An 18,101-nucleotide genomic window follows, 5' to 3' on the forward strand; every position below is an offset into this window, starting at 1 on the left:
AGAAGCCGAAGACATCAAGATGGGCAATTGGCTGGGAGGTTAAATTGTATGGAGAGCATGGCAGTGGATCAAAGAAGAAATCATTAATAGGTCTTAAGAGCATTAAGATTAAGGAGTATGATGAAAGTTAGGAGAGGAGCAGATCTTGATGAGAGCTTGTACTCCCTGAAAAAAAAAGAGTAGGATTGGGATTTCAGATCAACCATGTGCCAAGCAGCAAATTTGCTCAATTCTTGACTTAAAATAGGAACTATATTTGATTTAGAGCCTTAAAATAAAATGATTTATAGAGGGATATTTTGGGTATATATATATATATATATATATATATATATATATATATATATATATATATATATATATATATATATGTAATAAACATATTGTGGAATGTGATAATACAGTAAAATGCAAGCATAAATAATTAAAATTTGCACAAAGATATGCATTTTATTGTTTATTTCTTTCATTATTGAGGTATGTAATTATTTATTGATTTCAGTGACACTACACATGTGACCTGAAATACATCTTGAAATCTCAACAGTCACTTCCGTCATTAAAGTTTAGGAGGGCGGGATCAAACCATTCTGTGTTTTGATTGGTATATTGATTAGATTGTTCATGACAAATTCAACATGGCAGCATTTGGGGTAAATGAATCCAATGAAGGTTTGCAAGACTTAGCACCAAACATGCTTAATATTGTAGATGAAGTGGATGCTGCTGAAGATATTACAGTATTCACAAAAATAATTAACAGCTTTCAGAAAAAAAAGCTTTTTTTTTCTACCTGATAATAGGCTTTGCGTTCAATACAACATGCTGTGATAGTATATCATAGGACCAAAACACTTTTTAACATGTTCTCACAGTATGGTCGACGTATTGGACATTTTCAGTCAGTGTAAGCAAATGAATTATTTTATCGTGGCAAGTCTGTTATAAGATTAGTCAGGACCCTGTTGGGTTTCTGTGTGTAGAGTATCATGACTCTGTGTTTAGCTGCTGGTGAGCAGGGTGATGGGAAATAACATTGGTACAGAGATAAAACAGACAGCACAACTAAAGTTTTTTGATAGTAATACACCTTGTACAGCTGCCTCAATAAAATTATATCATTTAAACCTAGTAGACTAGGTAGAAAATGAAATACTTATGAAAAACTGCAAATAAAGCCCTGAGTGTCTACTTTCATATGAGCCATTAACCACTGTTGTAGAGCGTGACATCACAAATAAATTCATTGCTGAACAAGCACACTCCCAAAACAGGTGGAAATTCCATTTTTGGCCTCAGGTAAAAAGAGTTAAAAATGATCTGAATAAGCATAAAATTATTTACAATAATGATCTGAAATAATGTTCCTCCATATTGATATGCGTTCTTCTCCTGGTAAATAATCTGTGCTGTATAAACAGAATACGGCCATTGTTCAGACTGTCCAATAACATCTAGATCCCCAGGGGAAAGAAAGCTTCAGAGAAGACACCATATCACTTAAACCCTAATGATCATGTCTGAGATGGAGCAGAGATGTTAACTCTTGGTCACTGGCCTACGAGATGGTTGTGGATGATCACACAGATGAGACCTTATTGACATTTTCAGTTGCTAAACTGATTTCAAAAGGATTATTCCAAAATGGAGCTTCAATTTCCTTTTTTTTTTTTTTTCTCAAACGGTGTTTGAGAAGGACATAGCAAGTAGAACAATAGTACTCCTATCTGGAACTGTGCAGTGTGTCTTTGATAAGATAGTTTTCCAGAAAAAAGGTTTTTCCTCAGTTATAAGAAATGTGGTACTGAGCTGAAAACCATGATCTGTAAGTCAATGAGGCTGGTTTGTGGCACAGAACCTATTGAATAGTTCCTTTGTTCTCTGGTTTGTTTAAATACACATTACATGATTTATCTTGAAATAAATTCAGAGCTGTTCATGTGGGCCACCTTAAGTTAGTACAACATTACTTTTTAGGTTTATTTTTAACATGATGTCATCATGACATCATGATGTCGTGATGTCTACTATTACCATCCAGAGCCTCATGCTTTGTATCATGACTGTAAAATTTTGGATATATTGCTCACCCTTAGACAAAAGCCTAACAGGAAGGATGTGCTTACTTGCTACCCAGCCTACAGACATTTTGCACTTTGTGGTGTATGTGTAATTTTTTTTTGGAAAAACCCTGTGCTTTGACAATTTGATGCTTGAAATGAGAATATGTGGGCAGTCCCACAGTAGTTTCAGGTCTGTTTCAGCGTCGTTCTTCTGTGGAACGGTACAAAGAAAGCTAATTGTTGTATTTGTGGTCAGTAAGACAATGTGAGTTTGAGATCACCCATACATGCAAGGTTTGAAAAACGCATCAAAAATGCACTGACTGGTTAATAAAAATGTTGGTTTTTAGGTTCATCACTGTAACCACAGATGATATCTGCTGTTCTATACGAAGCTTTGTTCTTTGTGCTCAGCAACATAATGTTTGATATCTGTCGATGTAGCACACTGAAACAGAAAGAAGACTAGAAGATAAAATGTGTTCTAGTTTTGGGGGATTTCCATCAAAACATGATAGACGTTCATAACTAGAACTAATGCACAAAATCATAATTTCGAGGGCAATAACTGAAAATGTAACTGCGTTCCACATTTCTGACAAAAATAATATCTAAACTTTTTCCGGTCAATCAGTGCAGCATACACAGGGATGGACAAATTATAAATTCATCAGCTAGCACACTGGACAAGTGAAACCTCCAATGTGCTGCTCAGGCCCCTGTTTTGGTTGCCTGGAAACCTAATTGATTATGCTAAAAAAAAAGGGTAGCTAATAACGTAATGTAAAATAACATATGGAGAGGTAGTGAGCTAGTTAAGTGCATTAATAAAGACTAATGGAAACGAGCTGAATTCCCAGGGAGAGGGTGACTGCGTAGCCATAGTGCTTATCCTCTCCAGATAAAGTTTTTGATATAGCACACCTTCATGATTTTGTGACCTTTGTGTTCTCTTGTCGCATCCTACATAAAAATACCTACGTGTTCCTGATTCTGAAAAGTCTGTCATTAGTCATTAGATGGCAGAATTAGTCAAAGACAAAGAGCTGATGTGTGTAGTGCAGCAAGCGGTGGGATTCAGAAGCATGTGCTATAGCTACAGCATTGAGGTTTGTCACAACACCATGAAGCGTGTTAAGCGTAAATGGACCAGATGACACCTTTTATACCGTTTACTTTCTTTTTCTGGTTAAACCTACTAGTCCAACGGGTAACTACAAATAACAAACTAATCTCCCAGTCATGAAATCTACATGTCCTGGGCTACAAATTTGTCCACTTGTAGACAAACATAGACTTGAATCCTTGACGCAAAATTTTCAAGTAGATAAAGTTAACTTTCAGGAAACCTGTTGGTCACCAGTCACCTAATTACTTAATTTGGGGCACAAATTATCTTCTCACTCTCAAGTCCTTTTTTGATCCAGTATGCAGCTCTAGTGCCTGACCTAAAAAATTAAAAGGGTGCCATTTCTTAGAGGTCCATGAATATCTCAAAGTGCCAGAGGGGCATCCCCAGGGGCCCAGCCACAGGACATCTCTCTTCATCTGAGCCCCAGCCTGTGGTCCATCCCCGCCACTATAGCGTCTAAAAAATGCTGTGGGCGGACTTGTGGTGGTTTGAGAAGGTGTGCACGCCCCAGTATGACCTCACTCTTTCCATGGAGAGGAGAAAATACTTCCTGTTTTCCAAAGGCAACCTCATCTGCAGCTGTAAACCGTATTGGCCAATAATGGAACATCATTAAGATGTTCCATGAGGCTATGTGTGTTTGGTCTTGGGATAAAGCAGAGGCTTAATATGGTAACTCTAGAATCGAAAGGATCTGTCTTACTCGTAACGTTTCTTTCTCTCTTTGTCACTGACCTGTAATACATGTACTTCTGAAAAAGCTTGGCCAACGAAAGGCTACACACTTTGCAGTTGGAGCACTGTAGGATTTCAGCAGTCTGAGGAAAAAGGAACATTTTGAGTGCTGTGATGAGCGTAGGAGTTGGAAAGGCAGCTCTGGAACAGTCCATGTTGATTGAGTCTGGCAGGGGGAGCAGGTGAGAGCCGCGATCAGCTGATCAGAGAGCATAATAACTCCATCTGTTTCACTGTGCAGAGAACATTGTGCCATTGTTCTGGATAGCCATGGTGCAAATGAGTACATTCACTGCTCGAGGCCTGCGCTTGCTTACAATTCTCCTGTACTATTATTTTCTTGCTAGCATTTCCCCTTGTATTAGTTTAATGTAGTTAGCCATTTGGATATTTCAGAAGGATTTCACTGCATGTCAGATGAATTAATTGATGTCGGGTTTCCTTGTTTTATGAAGAACAGCAACTTTTCACCACACTCTTTCACCCCTTTTTGCAAAGAATCCAAGAGCCACAATTATAAACCACCCCCAAGTGACAAAATGGATGTCTGAGAGTATGATTCAGGCTCAAAAATATTTTTAACATCTTAAGTGCATTTTGTAACCACACAGTGAGAAAAGGAGTACGTGAGAATTCTTGAAAGGATGACTCAGGCTAAACAGGAAAAGGGGATTTCTGAATGGTATTATATGAATTTGGAAAAATAATTAAGCAATTCAAATTAAGTTACAAGACAAAAATATGTATATATAACATTTTTAGTTTTAAATACTAGAGATATGCCTCATGAGTGCAATATGGCTATCAGAAATTCGCATTCTTCTCACTTTCCAGTCCATCATACAGGCATTTCCAGCTGTACAGGAGCTGTGGGAACGAGGCAACTTATTACTCAATGACTTATGAGTAGCAGAGAAGTTTTGTGTGAGTGGGTGGGTGGGTGAGAGAACTTCCCTGTGGGAGACAGAGAGTAAGAGATAAAATATTAGGGAATGAATGCATTAAGGAGATCTTCTTCATAGTCAGAAACAGTACAAGAAGCCAGCCTCAGTGTTTCTGACCCACCCCCACAACTCTCATCGTTGCTTAACCAGTTACTTCCTCATGCATACTTCAGCATGACCTGAGAGCCTGGACGCACCTCTGACCTTTTGGTAACTATGAAGGGAGGAAGTGGGGTCATGGTGGACAGTTAGCCTGCGAGGGCCACTGAAAGGGCAAACTCATAGAAAATAGGAGCTGAGAGAGATATTCTCACGTTTAACAGGGCTGCATTCACCCTGCGTTTCATCGCACAAGTGTCTGTTGTGATGATTAAACAATATGTTAGTCGTCTTAGTGGCAATACAGCGTCTTAGCATCTGTATTAATGTAGTTTTCAATTTTATTTGCTCTGTTGTTGGTATGCGTAGCCTTTGGAAATGGTGACAGAGCTGCCTAAATCCTAACTATTCAGTATCCACTACAGTAAAATGTTTACACAAGGCCGGTGGAAATCAGGTACTTCCTAAAAATGTGACGTAGTATACACATGCATGAAAATGAAAGTTACTAACCACTTAAAGCTGGCCTACAGTGATGTAGGTTAATGTAATTTAAGTTAAAGGTATGACTAATTATGCGCATTAATACAGACTATACGAAATAGGAGAGCAACTGAATCCCTGGTAGGTGCGATGTTTTGTAAATAACGTCTCTGAGGCATCGTCTTTGCAGCCTCAACAAAATGGCAGAAACACGATGGGTGTTTTCTTGTTGCACATAAAGACATTATTTCAGTCTTGATAGCATCTTTATTTTCGCTTGATGAAGTGCTTAAATGTGAGAAGACTGTGTTGTACTAGCACTTATTCTGGAAATATTGTTCAAACTAATTAATATATAGTTGATTGTTTTTAGTGCACAGGTCAGCAGTTGGTGGGATTTGGTTAAAAAAAATAGTAGCGCACTCCATAGAAGGTGCTTCGCTCCAACGAGAGATATATGAAACAACTGGAGCGTGTTTAAACATCAAATCAATTTTTTTTTTTTGTGAAAGTCAGTAGGGAGTAAACACCAAACACTGGTGACCATTATATCAACCTCCCCCTGAATGGCCAGACAACTGTGAATGAAAAACTGATATCCCAGACACACAATCTGATTGTTCCTACCGCCCAGGCTAGTGATTTTTCCACCCCTGTAGCCCAAGGCCTCTGTTGTTTTCCGTTCAAGGTGGTTAAAAGTAGCCCAATTGCTGGAGATCTTGCCTAATCTGGCGAAAAACAAACAAGCTGCTGGCCTTGTGTGAATGCCTCAGCGAAGTGCACCATCTTTTTCCCATTACGAGTGAAATGAACTGTTTTATATTTTTCTGTTGGGGTTGTGTAATCTTCAAAAATGAAAACAGCATAACCTTTTCCGTTGAAAATTGCTGTTTCAAAATGCTTACTTTTTCTTGCCAAAATATCTCAAGTGACATTGGCCATTCGCAATCATTTCAGTGCCCTGTTAATACTCATGTAATTCTTCCCATAATAATAAGCCTAGGTGGTTAGCTTCATGAGGACCAGACATGCTAGCACTAGAGTTTGTTGCATTTGAAAATCCAGTTCACCTAAAGAGATGGAAACTGTTACCTAATAGTAGCAAAGTGTCTGACAACAAGCAGCCTTTTTTCCACAAATCAATATTAACAAGTTTGAATTCCAGGATGCTGTATTTGCTGTTAGTATCGCTGACCTGTTTATGTCTCAGTAAGCCTTAATGGTATGTTTGGCTTTTGCGCTGATGACGATCTTCTCTCCCCCCCCTCCACCCAGTGCCAGACGACCTCACGCCCGAGGAGCAGCAGGAGCTGGAGAACATCCGGCGACGCAAGCAGGAGCTGCTGGAGGACATTCAGGTACCAGAGCTCACTCTAAACTAAAAAAATGACCTTTAGTCTCTGAACACATTTATTGGAATGCAGCATTTTTCAAAATGGGTCAGTTGGTCTGAAAATTAAAGGGCAGCCTAGTTTCTGTATTTGTTCTGTATAGATGATCTATATTTGATGAGCATGAAATGTCCTGGTTTGTTTTTTGTTTTTTTTCAAGCTGATTGATACCAAAAGTGTGGTCTTCTCTCCATCTATATTAAGACGTATACCGTAGAGCTTGTTTCTTCATGAAACATTTCCTCAACGAGTTCTCAAAAAAATGAAAAGATTTATTTTGTACTGAAATTCTGAGTTGACTTTTTAGCCTAAACTTCTTTCATCAACATGTTAGTGTTTTATCACTTTGGTTAATGGTTTCCTATGTTACCCACAATGCCATTCGACTACCTGTTGATAGTGGCGCCAGTGGGAATTCGTCTCTAGGGAGTGATGCAGCAGCACTTTAGTCTGCTTTAATTTTTAGCACTTTAATCTGGCCAGCTCTCTTACCTCATCTGCACACCGTGCTTGTTCTGTTTAAGATTTTTTTTTTCCTATTAAAAAACACCATTGTAACTATGCTAGCAATGTCGGCACGGCACACACAACTGCTAGCTTCTCACTGGGATAACGAAAATACAGCGCCAACAGACAAATTAGCTTTTCAGAATTTTGCAAAATTTCAGACAGCCGCTTGAAGGCTGTCAAAAATGCATTCAGGTTTAACCAGCTGCAGTTGGTGTTGTAAGTGCTGACTGCGAGCAGAAGAATATAACACGTAGCGCCTCGGATGTGCTAACAAACACCGGCTTTGCCAATAATGACAGTAAAGTGCAGAGACGCAGCTTTCAAAATGCCAAGGAAGTGAGTCAGTGTAACAGGAAGAGGAATCCAGGAGAAGTGTACAGGGGACTAATTACATGAGCCAAGACGCAATTATGTGAAGTTGCATTCCACAATCTTAATGTAATTCCAGTGAAGACTAAATTGTCTTAACATTCATCTCAGTTAGCCCATTCTGCATCTATCGCAGAAAAGTTTGTGGTTGTTTCCTTCCGTTACTCTCTCTGTGTCCCCATCTCAAAAACCTCCTCCTCCTCCTCCTCCTCCTCCTCCTCCCGGCTGCAGGTCAAGGTCTGGCATTACAAACATCGCTTTTGTTTGCAGACACAAGCATCCGAGGAATTTGTTGTGCTCGCTAATGTCTTGGAAACAAGAAGCAGAATTAAGCAGCAATTTCCTTTCCGACTTGTAGTGAATTTTAATCCGAGGAGAAGAAAAGAAGAGAATATCTGAATGGAAAGTGAAAAAAATGGAGAAAATGCCACTTATTGTGAGACATAAATGTGTTGTCACAGTCTTTTTTTGAAATGCGAGACACGGTCTGGCTCCAGACTAACAGCGGATCTGTAGCAGGAGATTAAGTTCAGAAAAGTCGCCCCAAGAAAGAATAATCCAATTTGGCCATGATTCTGGAGCCCTTGGTCACTTGTCCTCCCTTTAATGTAATTTATATCTGAAGGAGCCGACCTGGGACGGAGAGAAGGGCTTCATCTGATAATATTAGATTTAAGTCAGACTTGCTTTGGCTGGGATGGAGAGCACAGGAGCAGCAGAAGTAGAACAGTGAAGAAGCAAATGATGTAATGATTGATTCATGTTCTCAGTGCATTGATTAAAATTCCTGTTGAATCAGACGGATTGGTCAAAAATATAGTGTGAAAAATGGAATGAATCAGTGATGAAATGGAATGAATCAATGATATATAACAAAATTATTCAGAATTGTTTAAACACACATCTTTTACAAGCCTCACTAGCTGTACAGCATGTAAGTGGCTTCATTCATTCATTCATTCATTTATTCATTTTCAATACCTTCTTTATCCTGGTCAGGGTCCCGGTAGATCCGGAGCCTATCCCAGGAACACTGGGTGCATGGCAGAGATACGTTCTGGATGGTGTACTGGATAGCAGGCCATCACACACACCTTTTTTGCACTCTCATTCACAATTTGGGCAATGTAGCAGAGCCAAATTTCTCCTTTATAACATCAGAAGAATTCGTCCATTTCTTTCCTCACAGGCCACACAGGTGCTTGTTCAGTCCCTTGTCATTTCGAGACTGGACTACTGCAACTCACTCCTGGCAGGTCTGCCTCTGAGCGCCATTCGTCCTCTGCAACTGATCCAGAATGCAGCTGCACGACTGGTTTTCAACCTTCCTAAATTTTCCCACACCACCCCATTGCTGCGCTCCCTCCACTGGCTTCCTGTAGCTGCCCGCATCAGATTTAAAACACTGATGCTCGCCTACAAAGCCAAAAACGGACCAGCACCCACTTATCTCAAAGCACTTATCACACCTCGAGCGCCACCACGATCCCTCCGATCCTCTAGCACCGCTCGACTGGTCCCTCCATCTCTCAGGGTACAAGGAAGGCATGCATCGAGACTCTTCTCTGTTCTGGCACCAAGGTGGTGGAATGAACTTCCCCTAGATGTCCGAACAGCTGAGTCACTGGCAGTCTTCAAACGACGGCTAAAGACTTACCTCTTCATAAAATACTTAAATTAGCACTTTCACAAAAACAAAAAAAACAAAAAAAAAAACAAACAAAAAAAAAAAACCCTCCCCAACAGAGTTTTGGACTGATGGTATTCCTAGTTTGTGACCTACTGAGCCAATATCAGAATGTATTTTTGATAGACTTCAAAGCACTATTGTAAGTCGCTCTGGATAAGGGCGTCTGCCAAATGCCATAAATGTAAATGTAAATGCAAATCACCTACTGGCGCGTGTTTGGGAGACGGGAGGAAACCAGAGAGCCCAGAGGAAACCCGGACACAGAAAGAACACTCAGGATCAGGCTCAGGATCGAACCCTGGAGCCGCCACCATCATTTTAATGCATTATAATATTCCTTAAAGCATCACTGAATCAAACTGCTGTTTAGTGTATTGAATTGAATCAAATCATTCTTCACCTAAGCTGCTTTTGAATCAAGTCGACAATGAATCATGACATGAATCGAGTCGTGATTCGTGTCAGCTCTGTGATTCGTATTCCTATTAAGCCTGAGGGAGTTTCAATAAATTATCACTGGTTTATTACTTTTTATCCCGTCCCCCTTTTCTGTAATTTTCATTTTCTCATTCTGTAATTTTAATTCTCAGATTTCTCTGTTTCTGACATTATATTCAACACGGTGAACAAAAATAACATGAAAAATCACAATATAGTGTTTTGTCTCACACAAGCTTGACAGTTTATCATGTTAGATTTAATAAAATATTTTAAATAATAAAATGTTAAAGTTTAAATTGTTAAATAAAAGGTTAAATTTTATAAAATGCCTTTATGCTTCTTCTTGTACACTGACCATCTTTCCTGTCTTCCTCGCAGCGTTTGAAGGATGAGATAGCCGAGGTGACCAGCGAGATCGAGAACCTGGGCTCCACTGAGGAGAGGTAGTACATTAGTCCTTCTTGCCGACTCCAACCACGCCATTAAACCTTAAAGCTTAAGCGGGGAGCGCCGGCGTCCATACCCGTTCCAGAGCTACTTTCTCGTGCAAAATTCCCATACAGTCTATATCGCTGTAAATCTTTCATCAGCTCACTCCCTCTTTTGATGGGAACCCCTTGAATAATTTACACCAAACAGACAATCGGGATCTCCAGACGAGAGCCTGAGTGCAGGGCGATTCTAACATCACAAAACAACCATTTACAAAGCTCTCATGGTTTTTTTTAAAGAGCTCTTCATGCACCGTAGTGGATTTGGAGCACATTTAGGATCCATTAGGGGGCCATGTTAGAAAGAAGCATGTGAGTGTTTTAGCTAATGGAGCATCTTTCTACATCTAATGCTCTACAAGTGGTCTGTGTCTGTCTGGAGGAGCCAGTATTTTGTAGCTGATTTGTACGAAAATAGACTTCGCACAAAACTTATTGTTCTATATTAACAGGTTACACAGGGACCTGTGTGGCAAGCACTCCACATAAACTTGAAAATGTAAAAAAAAAAAAGTGTATAATCATTGATATAGTGTGAGAAGATTTTTATTTAGCATTTTTAGAAGGAGTCTCCAGTGTCAGGGCATTGTAACAGTCAGAGGTAAAGCTGTTCCTTTAAATTTTCCGACACAATAAATTCTTCAGGATGGAGGGCTTTGTTTTGCTTTCCCAGGATCATGACAAGTTTTTTTGTCTTGCTAACTTCAAGAGAGGTGAGGAAGTGACCGTTTATAGCGTTAATACCAAACGGTTTTGTGGATATTCCACAACATTAAATGTAACTATTAAATTATTAAAATATATGATGTGATGTTAATTAGCAAAGCACAACAGGGTGTACTGTTATTGAAAAATAAACAGCTTTGGGATAGTAATGGCATCACTTCACCTCATCCTTAATTAGCATGCCCGTGTACAGAAAACATATAGTTCCATTGTACAAGACAATTAAAAATGGTGTAAAAACAAGACAACATATTCCAATATAGAATTATAGTGAAAAAATGATTCTGTCTATGTAATCTTGTCCAGCATCGTTAAGATTTTGTATTAGTCTTTGACAGCTTATTAATTGAAACCATCTCTTGATAGTAAACCTATGTTTTTTGTTTTTTTTTTGTCCAACTCTGAATGTCTTCATCAGGAAAAACATGCAGAGGAACAAGCAGGTGGCAATGGGCCGCAAGAAGTTCAACATGGACCCTAAGAAGGTGATTAATTAGAGCCATTAAAGGCTTTATTGACGTGGGCAGGGCATGCAGTATATTGATGATGAACTCCGCTTTGGTTCCCAGGGGATTCAGTTCCTGATTGAAAATGATCTTCTGAAGAACACCAGCGATGACATCGCTCAGTTCCTGTACAAGGGCGAGGGCCTGAATAAGACAGCAATAGGGGACTACCTCGGAGAGAGGTGTGTATGCTTCTACTATATGTGTGGTTTTTTTTTTTCAGTTGTGAAGATTTCTTTGTTTGGGCTGGCCAATATGATGATATGATATCGATATTATGATATAAATACATTATGATATACTTTTCTGAGTATGGTCTATATTGTCAGGTGTCAGTGCTTTTACGACTTCGTAACTACTCTGCTTCCTTCTGAACAAACGACTTCAGAATGTTGGTTTTAATAATAAACCATAGGCACATATTTTCCAGTCGTCTCCTTTCAGCCAACACACAGTGACTCTGTATTGACTGTAGACTTCTGTTATTCTCTGTCTCTCTTTCTGTCTGTGTATATCACTTCCTCTCCTCCATTTCTCTCTCTCTCCCCCTCTCTCTCTGTCTCTCTGTCTCTCCTGACTCTGCTGCTTTTACTGACCACAGTGTGTGGGTGTGTCCAAATGAGATGTAGGGAAAAGAGCACAGTGGTATCTCCATTTCATAGCTAATCTATCAGGGAAGGATGGATGATGAGATGGGAGGTCTGCATTACTTAATCTGTGAGATTGGTTTTACCAGTGGAAAGAAAAGAAAGGCAGAAGGGTCAGAGAAAGCTCTGTTGTGGTATCCCACAATCCCCCTGGGGGATATCACTGCCTGAGTATAGTGCAGGTCAAATGTGACGTCATGCTTTTGATGTGGCTGGTTGTTGTATTTTGAATAGATTTTCAGTAGTGTCGTTGTAGGAGCGCTGTTGTTTGTCAGGTAAGAATTGTTCACAGCCCAAGAGGAAGTCACTTCTGAGGTCATGACACATGAATGAGTGGTGATGGTAGTGACTAGCTGAGCTACAGGGTAGACTGATTTAATATATCTGAGTCACTTACGTTTGTAAAGGCCTCGACCTGCATGGATATGTCTATATGTTGCTGAAATGATACATGAAAAAAAAAAAAGTCAAAAATGAATAGCTGAGTCAAACCAGTTTTAAACTAGTGGTTGGTTCAGTTTCACATTATGCCAGGGAAAGGGTTATTAGGGTTATTGATATGGAAACATTCAGAAATCTTCTTTTATACAAGAAAAACCTGCGATCATGAGCCTCGCCCCAGAATCCAGAATCGCTCATGAGTGCAGACTCTAGTATTCAGGCTGTTATGTACTACTGTCCTACTGCACTGTATTATGTATTAATATATACTAGGCTAATTTCCTGTCCACTGAATTTTTTTGGTCTACAGGGATGAGTTCAACATCCAGGTGCTGCACGCGTTTGTGGAGTTGCACGAGTTCACAGATCTGAACCTTGTTCAAGCGCTCAGGTAAAGCAAACTCCCTGCCCTTTTGTTGGAAAGCTGAGACATACAGGAAATAAGCAAATATTAAACACTTCTCATATTAAAGTACATTATGCTTGTACATGCCTGCCTCATTTTGAAGTTTATTTTACTAGTGACTCTCCTGATTATATACTGTCAGTGTGACTATTTTAGAAATACACTGAACTGACTGCTGGGAATGATACGATGTGTGCAGGCAATTTCTTTGGAGCTTCAGACTGCCAGGCGAGGCACAGAAGATCGATAGGATGATGGAGGCTTTTGCCCAGCGCTACTGCCAATGCAACCCGGGAGTCTTCCAGTCCACTGGTACGTCAGTGTGTGGCTGTGTGTGTGTGTGTGTGTCTGGGTGTATGTGTGCCTACTGAGGCACGATGTCACTAAAGCCTAACCATTTACTGAAGAAGAATGATTGAACACATTTAACAAGTCACACATGAGCAACCAGTCGTGTCTGGTATGCTCACATGTTAATGAATGTGGCCTTTCTTTATCACACGAGTCCCCACCCCCCACCCCGAAAGTAAAAACCGCACAGTTTCCCGTGACGTTTTTTGTTGAGTCTCAGGGGATCTCAGACCTGATCACACCTCTGCAGAGCTTTTCCTGTGTAATTCTGATTCTTGTGTGTGGTTGGGAGTTGTTATGTTCATGTTTGTGTGTGCGTGCGTGTGTGTGCGTGCGTCTGTGTGTGTGTGTGTGGGTGTGTTCATTGGGTCAGCGTGTTCATGGCTGACAGTCTTACTGTGGGACAGATTGAACTACATTATTCATGTGCTCATGTTCTGCTGAGACGCGCAGACACGATAAAGTGCCGCTGTGTCAGCTTGACACACACACACACACACACACCAGTATCTCATATAACATGACTTTCGTTACTCTTCTATAAATACATTATAAATTAATACATTTCTAAAACTGTGTTAAGTAGATTTTCATTACTGATTCCTTTATACAGCACTAACTGTAACTCGATAACGCATTTAGCCGTGACTTTAATGAAGAGACGTTTCACGTTTGTACTTCCAGACACGTGCTACATCCTTTCCTTCGCCATCATCATGCTGAACACCAGCCTTCACAACCCCAACGTGAAAGACAAGCCCACTGTGGAGCGCTTCATCTCCATGAACAGAGGCATCAATGACGGCGGAGACCTACCAGAGGAGCTGCTACGAGTCAGTCTGTCTTTTTTTTTCTTTCCTCCTCCCTCAATGTCTCCACTTTTCGTTTAAAAACTCCTTTCAACATTACATAATTATTATTACAGGTATTAGTAGTATGATTTTAAAAAGTAAATTTTAATAAACATTAAAAGATTAGATAAGATTTTTGTAAAAATTATTACGGATTGTGTTCAAGTCATTTTGACCTGACAGTCTCAAAGGTGCAATGAAGCTTAAAAACGTCTGGTGTTTATTCTGTCATGTGTCTTCATCCACATGCTTATTTTGGATGATTATCATAACGTGTGCTTGCAGTGAAGCTGATTATACACATGTGAAATAACATTGTTCTGTGCAGTAATTGCACTACACAGATGTTGATAAAAATTCAATAAATAAATAATCTTCCGCATATATAACCGGCCATGGCATGAAATGAACACGTCCTTCCCAGGTGCTATGGTGAGAAACAGAATTAACCAATCAGGATCATGCATTTTTCCCAAAGCTACTATCCAGCTAGCTACAAACTGAATGTAGGGATTCCGAGATGACCGCCAATGAAGCACTAGAGATCTACTGTAGGAAGAGAGAAAGAAGGGTAGATCTGCTTTTTATAAGAGCTCTCATAAAGATATATAATGGCAGCGTTATTAATATGGCAAGATTGTTTGATGGTAGATCATGCCTTTAATGATGAAGTTTAAATGACCACGCCTACGATTGTCTGTCGTCGACCCGATGCGCACGAGTGTGTTGCATTTCTCAATTTAATTGTACAGATCATGCAGTGATTTTATCTCCCTTATGGCTACACCACATTAGTGTGTTTTAGTGATGTTCTGCTGAGGACCAGAGCTTTGAAGTGTGTGTCGAGAAGGTAGGGCACTTTCAGGTGAAACTCTGTATCGATGTTTTTTCCTGTAATGCCATAATCGATGATGACTCGAAGCTTCGTTTAGGGATTGATTCGAGAATGATTTGAGTTTTTGCAGTTTGTTTCGAGCAATCTCTACTCCGTGTACAAGCATACACGGTTCGATCTCAAATTCACTGCCCATTTAAAGAAACGCTGTCCCTGTCCGGCTGAAGCACTAATATTTTGTTTTTAATCCTATACACATGAATAACTGTTCAAAGAACCCTTGAAGAACCAACAGTGTAATGTTGAATTCGTATTGTTTTGCTAAAATCGCTGTTCTTTTCCCATCTGCTTCTTCGTTTGCTTCCTCTTCGGCTCGGTCATCTTCAGAACCTGTACGAGAGCATCAAGAACGAGCCGTTCAAAATCCCAGAGGACGACGGCAACGACCTCACACACACATTCTTCAACCCTGACCGGGAGGGCTGGCTGCTCAAACTGGGTGAGTGAAATGCAAGGAGCTAGAATTAACATTCAAGAATCACTCAGTACTCTTAAAAGTTCTTATATTTTGAAGTGTTAATATTCATCTACAAATGCTATCATTAATAGTAATGACTAAAATTTTGCAGATACACTTTTGTTAACAGAATTTGGGATCCCTGGATAATAATGTGTTGTACTCTCTCTCTACAAGTGTGTATTCTTACGAAGTGTGTACTGGGGCCACACAGGGCCACCACGTGCCCCTACATTCATAATTGATGTGACCTTGAGGTCATCTAGTTATTAATAATTCATATATTTGCATTATCTTCCAAAGAGATTTAGACATAAACCCATCAGCAGGTGCTCAGTGCCTGGTGTCTGAGCAGAAGATTTTATTTGCAGCCCTGATGGGGAGACCTGATGAACTATAATATTGGAACCACTTCAGTGCTATCTCTAAGCAGAACTGTTGACTTGTATACATTTGTATATTGTATTTACAGATACAGACATGTGCTCTCTCTTTCTCTCTCCTTACACACACACACACACACACACACACATTCTCAGTACCTCTGGTGACCCCTGTTGAAGTCCAGTGCTGTGCTCTGCTATATGTGAGCATCTTTACGCTGACATACAGCAAAACACATCTCACTGGTCCTCTCTGTCCTGTTCCTCTGGTTAACCCCTTGCCCAGTCCGAATGATTTAAGCTGGGTTGCTTCCGGATCCCTCACCAAACAACCATTTCAGGTGAATCACAGGACACTGATTCACTGTTTTGCTGTTGTTTTGTCGGGGTCTAAGTTGCTCCCAGGCCAGAGAAACAGATCCCTTCAATCTCCCGGGGTGTTGATCAGAATGCTGCCGCTGTGATGAGGAGTGCAGAGATGAAAAAAAAAAAAAGCAACGCAATTGGGCCAGCTGTCCTTTTCTAATATATCAGTATCACTAAAGTGTGGCCTTTTTTTTTTTTTGTAGAATAAGAGCGCCCAGTTGTGGTCAGAATAGGTCATGCACCCAGGACAGTTCTCCTCAATTCAGATTTGCTGTTTATTTACCCTGGTTCATTTGTTATGCTTTCGTACCCTCATGCTTGCTGTTTAAAAAGTTTTCTGGAAAAAAAAAAAAAAAAAAAGCACTTCCTTTGATCAGCAGCATGCGGTGGATATAATTTCTTACCATTTAATTTGATTTAATTTGATTTTTTGTTTTCTTTTCTTCCTCGTGTGTTCGTTTGTTCCCATGATTTTGGCTGTTATCTTTTCCCTCAGGAGGTATGTACACCTGTTCCCCCCCTCTCTCCTTAAAAAAAACTAGTCCATCTCCTCGCTCTCGGGTGCTTCTGGTGGTCCGCCATGCTTTTCTTTTTCTCTCCTCTGTTTGGTGTTAGGACTCCTCCTTTTTTTAGCTGAGCCTTATCATCAGTTTGGTCTAATTTTGTTTGCTTTCTGTTGTTTTCCATCAAGCTGGTGGATTGTCCGTGTGCCCCCCCGTCTCTCTCTCTCTCTCTCTCTCTCTCTCTCTCCCTCTCTCTCTCTCTCTCAGTCTCTCTCTCTCTCTCTCTGTCGGTCGATTGCAGGGTGCTTGCGGTTTGGGTTCCATGTGACCACCGTAGTAAAGAGTTCTCACTGTTTCCTGTGGTGTTCAATTTTTTTGTCTTGTTTATTTACACTTTGGGAGCTGCAGTATTTTCTGTTAATCGACAGTCTGGATAAATAGCAGCAAACACCCATCAAAACTAAACGCTCCCCAGAATACAGCATTACGAATGACTTTATCATTAGCACTTCATTTAATATTGGTCTGATCAGGATAGTTAGTGGTGTTCATGCTCTATCTGGACTGAGTGGAAATACTGCACCTGGATCAAAGTGCTTGGGCTGCTGTTCTCCATGCTGTCAATGAAGCAGAGGTGTGTGTCTGCGTGTGTTTGTGCGTGTGTTTGTGCGTGTGTTTGTGCGTGGCCTGCTCTGTTGCAGTTGGGGAGTGCGTGCATGCAAGAGAGTGTATGAGTATGTGTGTGAGTGTGTGTGTGTTTGTGTTTTAGGGTGGGCAAGTGTCAATAGTTAGTTATACAATTTACTGCGTTAATTAAAATTCTGAACATTACTGTGATATGATATATCGATAAATAACTGCACAGCAAAAATGATATCTGAGTAAAAGACATCATAAATATTGATTAATTTATCTATCACATATTATAAAATAAATACAAGTTTATTAAGCCTATTTCTAGACATTTTTCCAGACTTCAAGCTTGCAGTTGTCTCATTCTGTTGTCAGACCACATTGCTTCTTTCTTTAAACTAGTCCTTGATATAGGTGAGGAATAAAACACGGCAAGACGTGCTGTTATGGGAAAATAATCAACGACCGGATGCCAATAAAGCATGTCTCGGAATGTTTTATTCCTCTTACACCCATTAGTTTTACAACTAATACAGTTTCTATTTTAATAATTTACAATTTTATACATTAAAAATAATGCTTTTAATA

The 18,101-nt window shown here is 40.0% G+C and overlaps 1 protein-coding gene across 4 annotated transcripts in view; it reads left to right on the forward strand.

Moving 5' to 3' along the window:
- cyth1a (cytohesin 1a) overlaps window positions 1-18,101 on the forward strand; it is a 66,689-nt gene that overhangs the window by 40,268 nt on the left and 8,320 nt on the right. For 3 of the 4 annotated variants that reach the window (XM_026917131.3, XM_026917130.3, XM_026917132.3), the window contains exons 2-9: window positions 6,732-6,814; window positions 10,236-10,300; window positions 11,493-11,559; window positions 11,644-11,762; window positions 12,979-13,059; window positions 13,274-13,386; window positions 14,110-14,258; window positions 15,499-15,611. In XM_026917131.3, coding sequence (XP_026772932.1) covers window positions 6,732-6,814; window positions 10,236-10,300; window positions 11,493-11,559; window positions 11,644-11,762; window positions 12,979-13,059; window positions 13,274-13,386; window positions 14,110-14,258; window positions 15,499-15,611 — 790 coding nt within the window. The remainder of the gene's footprint in view (window positions 1-6,731; window positions 6,815-10,235; window positions 10,301-11,492; window positions 11,560-11,643; window positions 11,763-12,978; window positions 13,060-13,273; window positions 13,387-14,109; window positions 14,259-15,498; window positions 15,612-18,101) is intronic. The other variant, XM_026917129.3, reaches the window with a different exon arrangement.

The sequence above is a fragment of the Pangasianodon hypophthalmus genome, chromosome 13 (assembly GCF_027358585.1).
Source record: "Pangasianodon hypophthalmus isolate fPanHyp1 chromosome 13, fPanHyp1.pri, whole genome shotgun sequence".
In the NCBI taxonomy this organism is placed as follows: Eukaryota; Metazoa; Chordata; class Actinopteri; order Siluriformes; family Pangasiidae; genus Pangasianodon; species Pangasianodon hypophthalmus.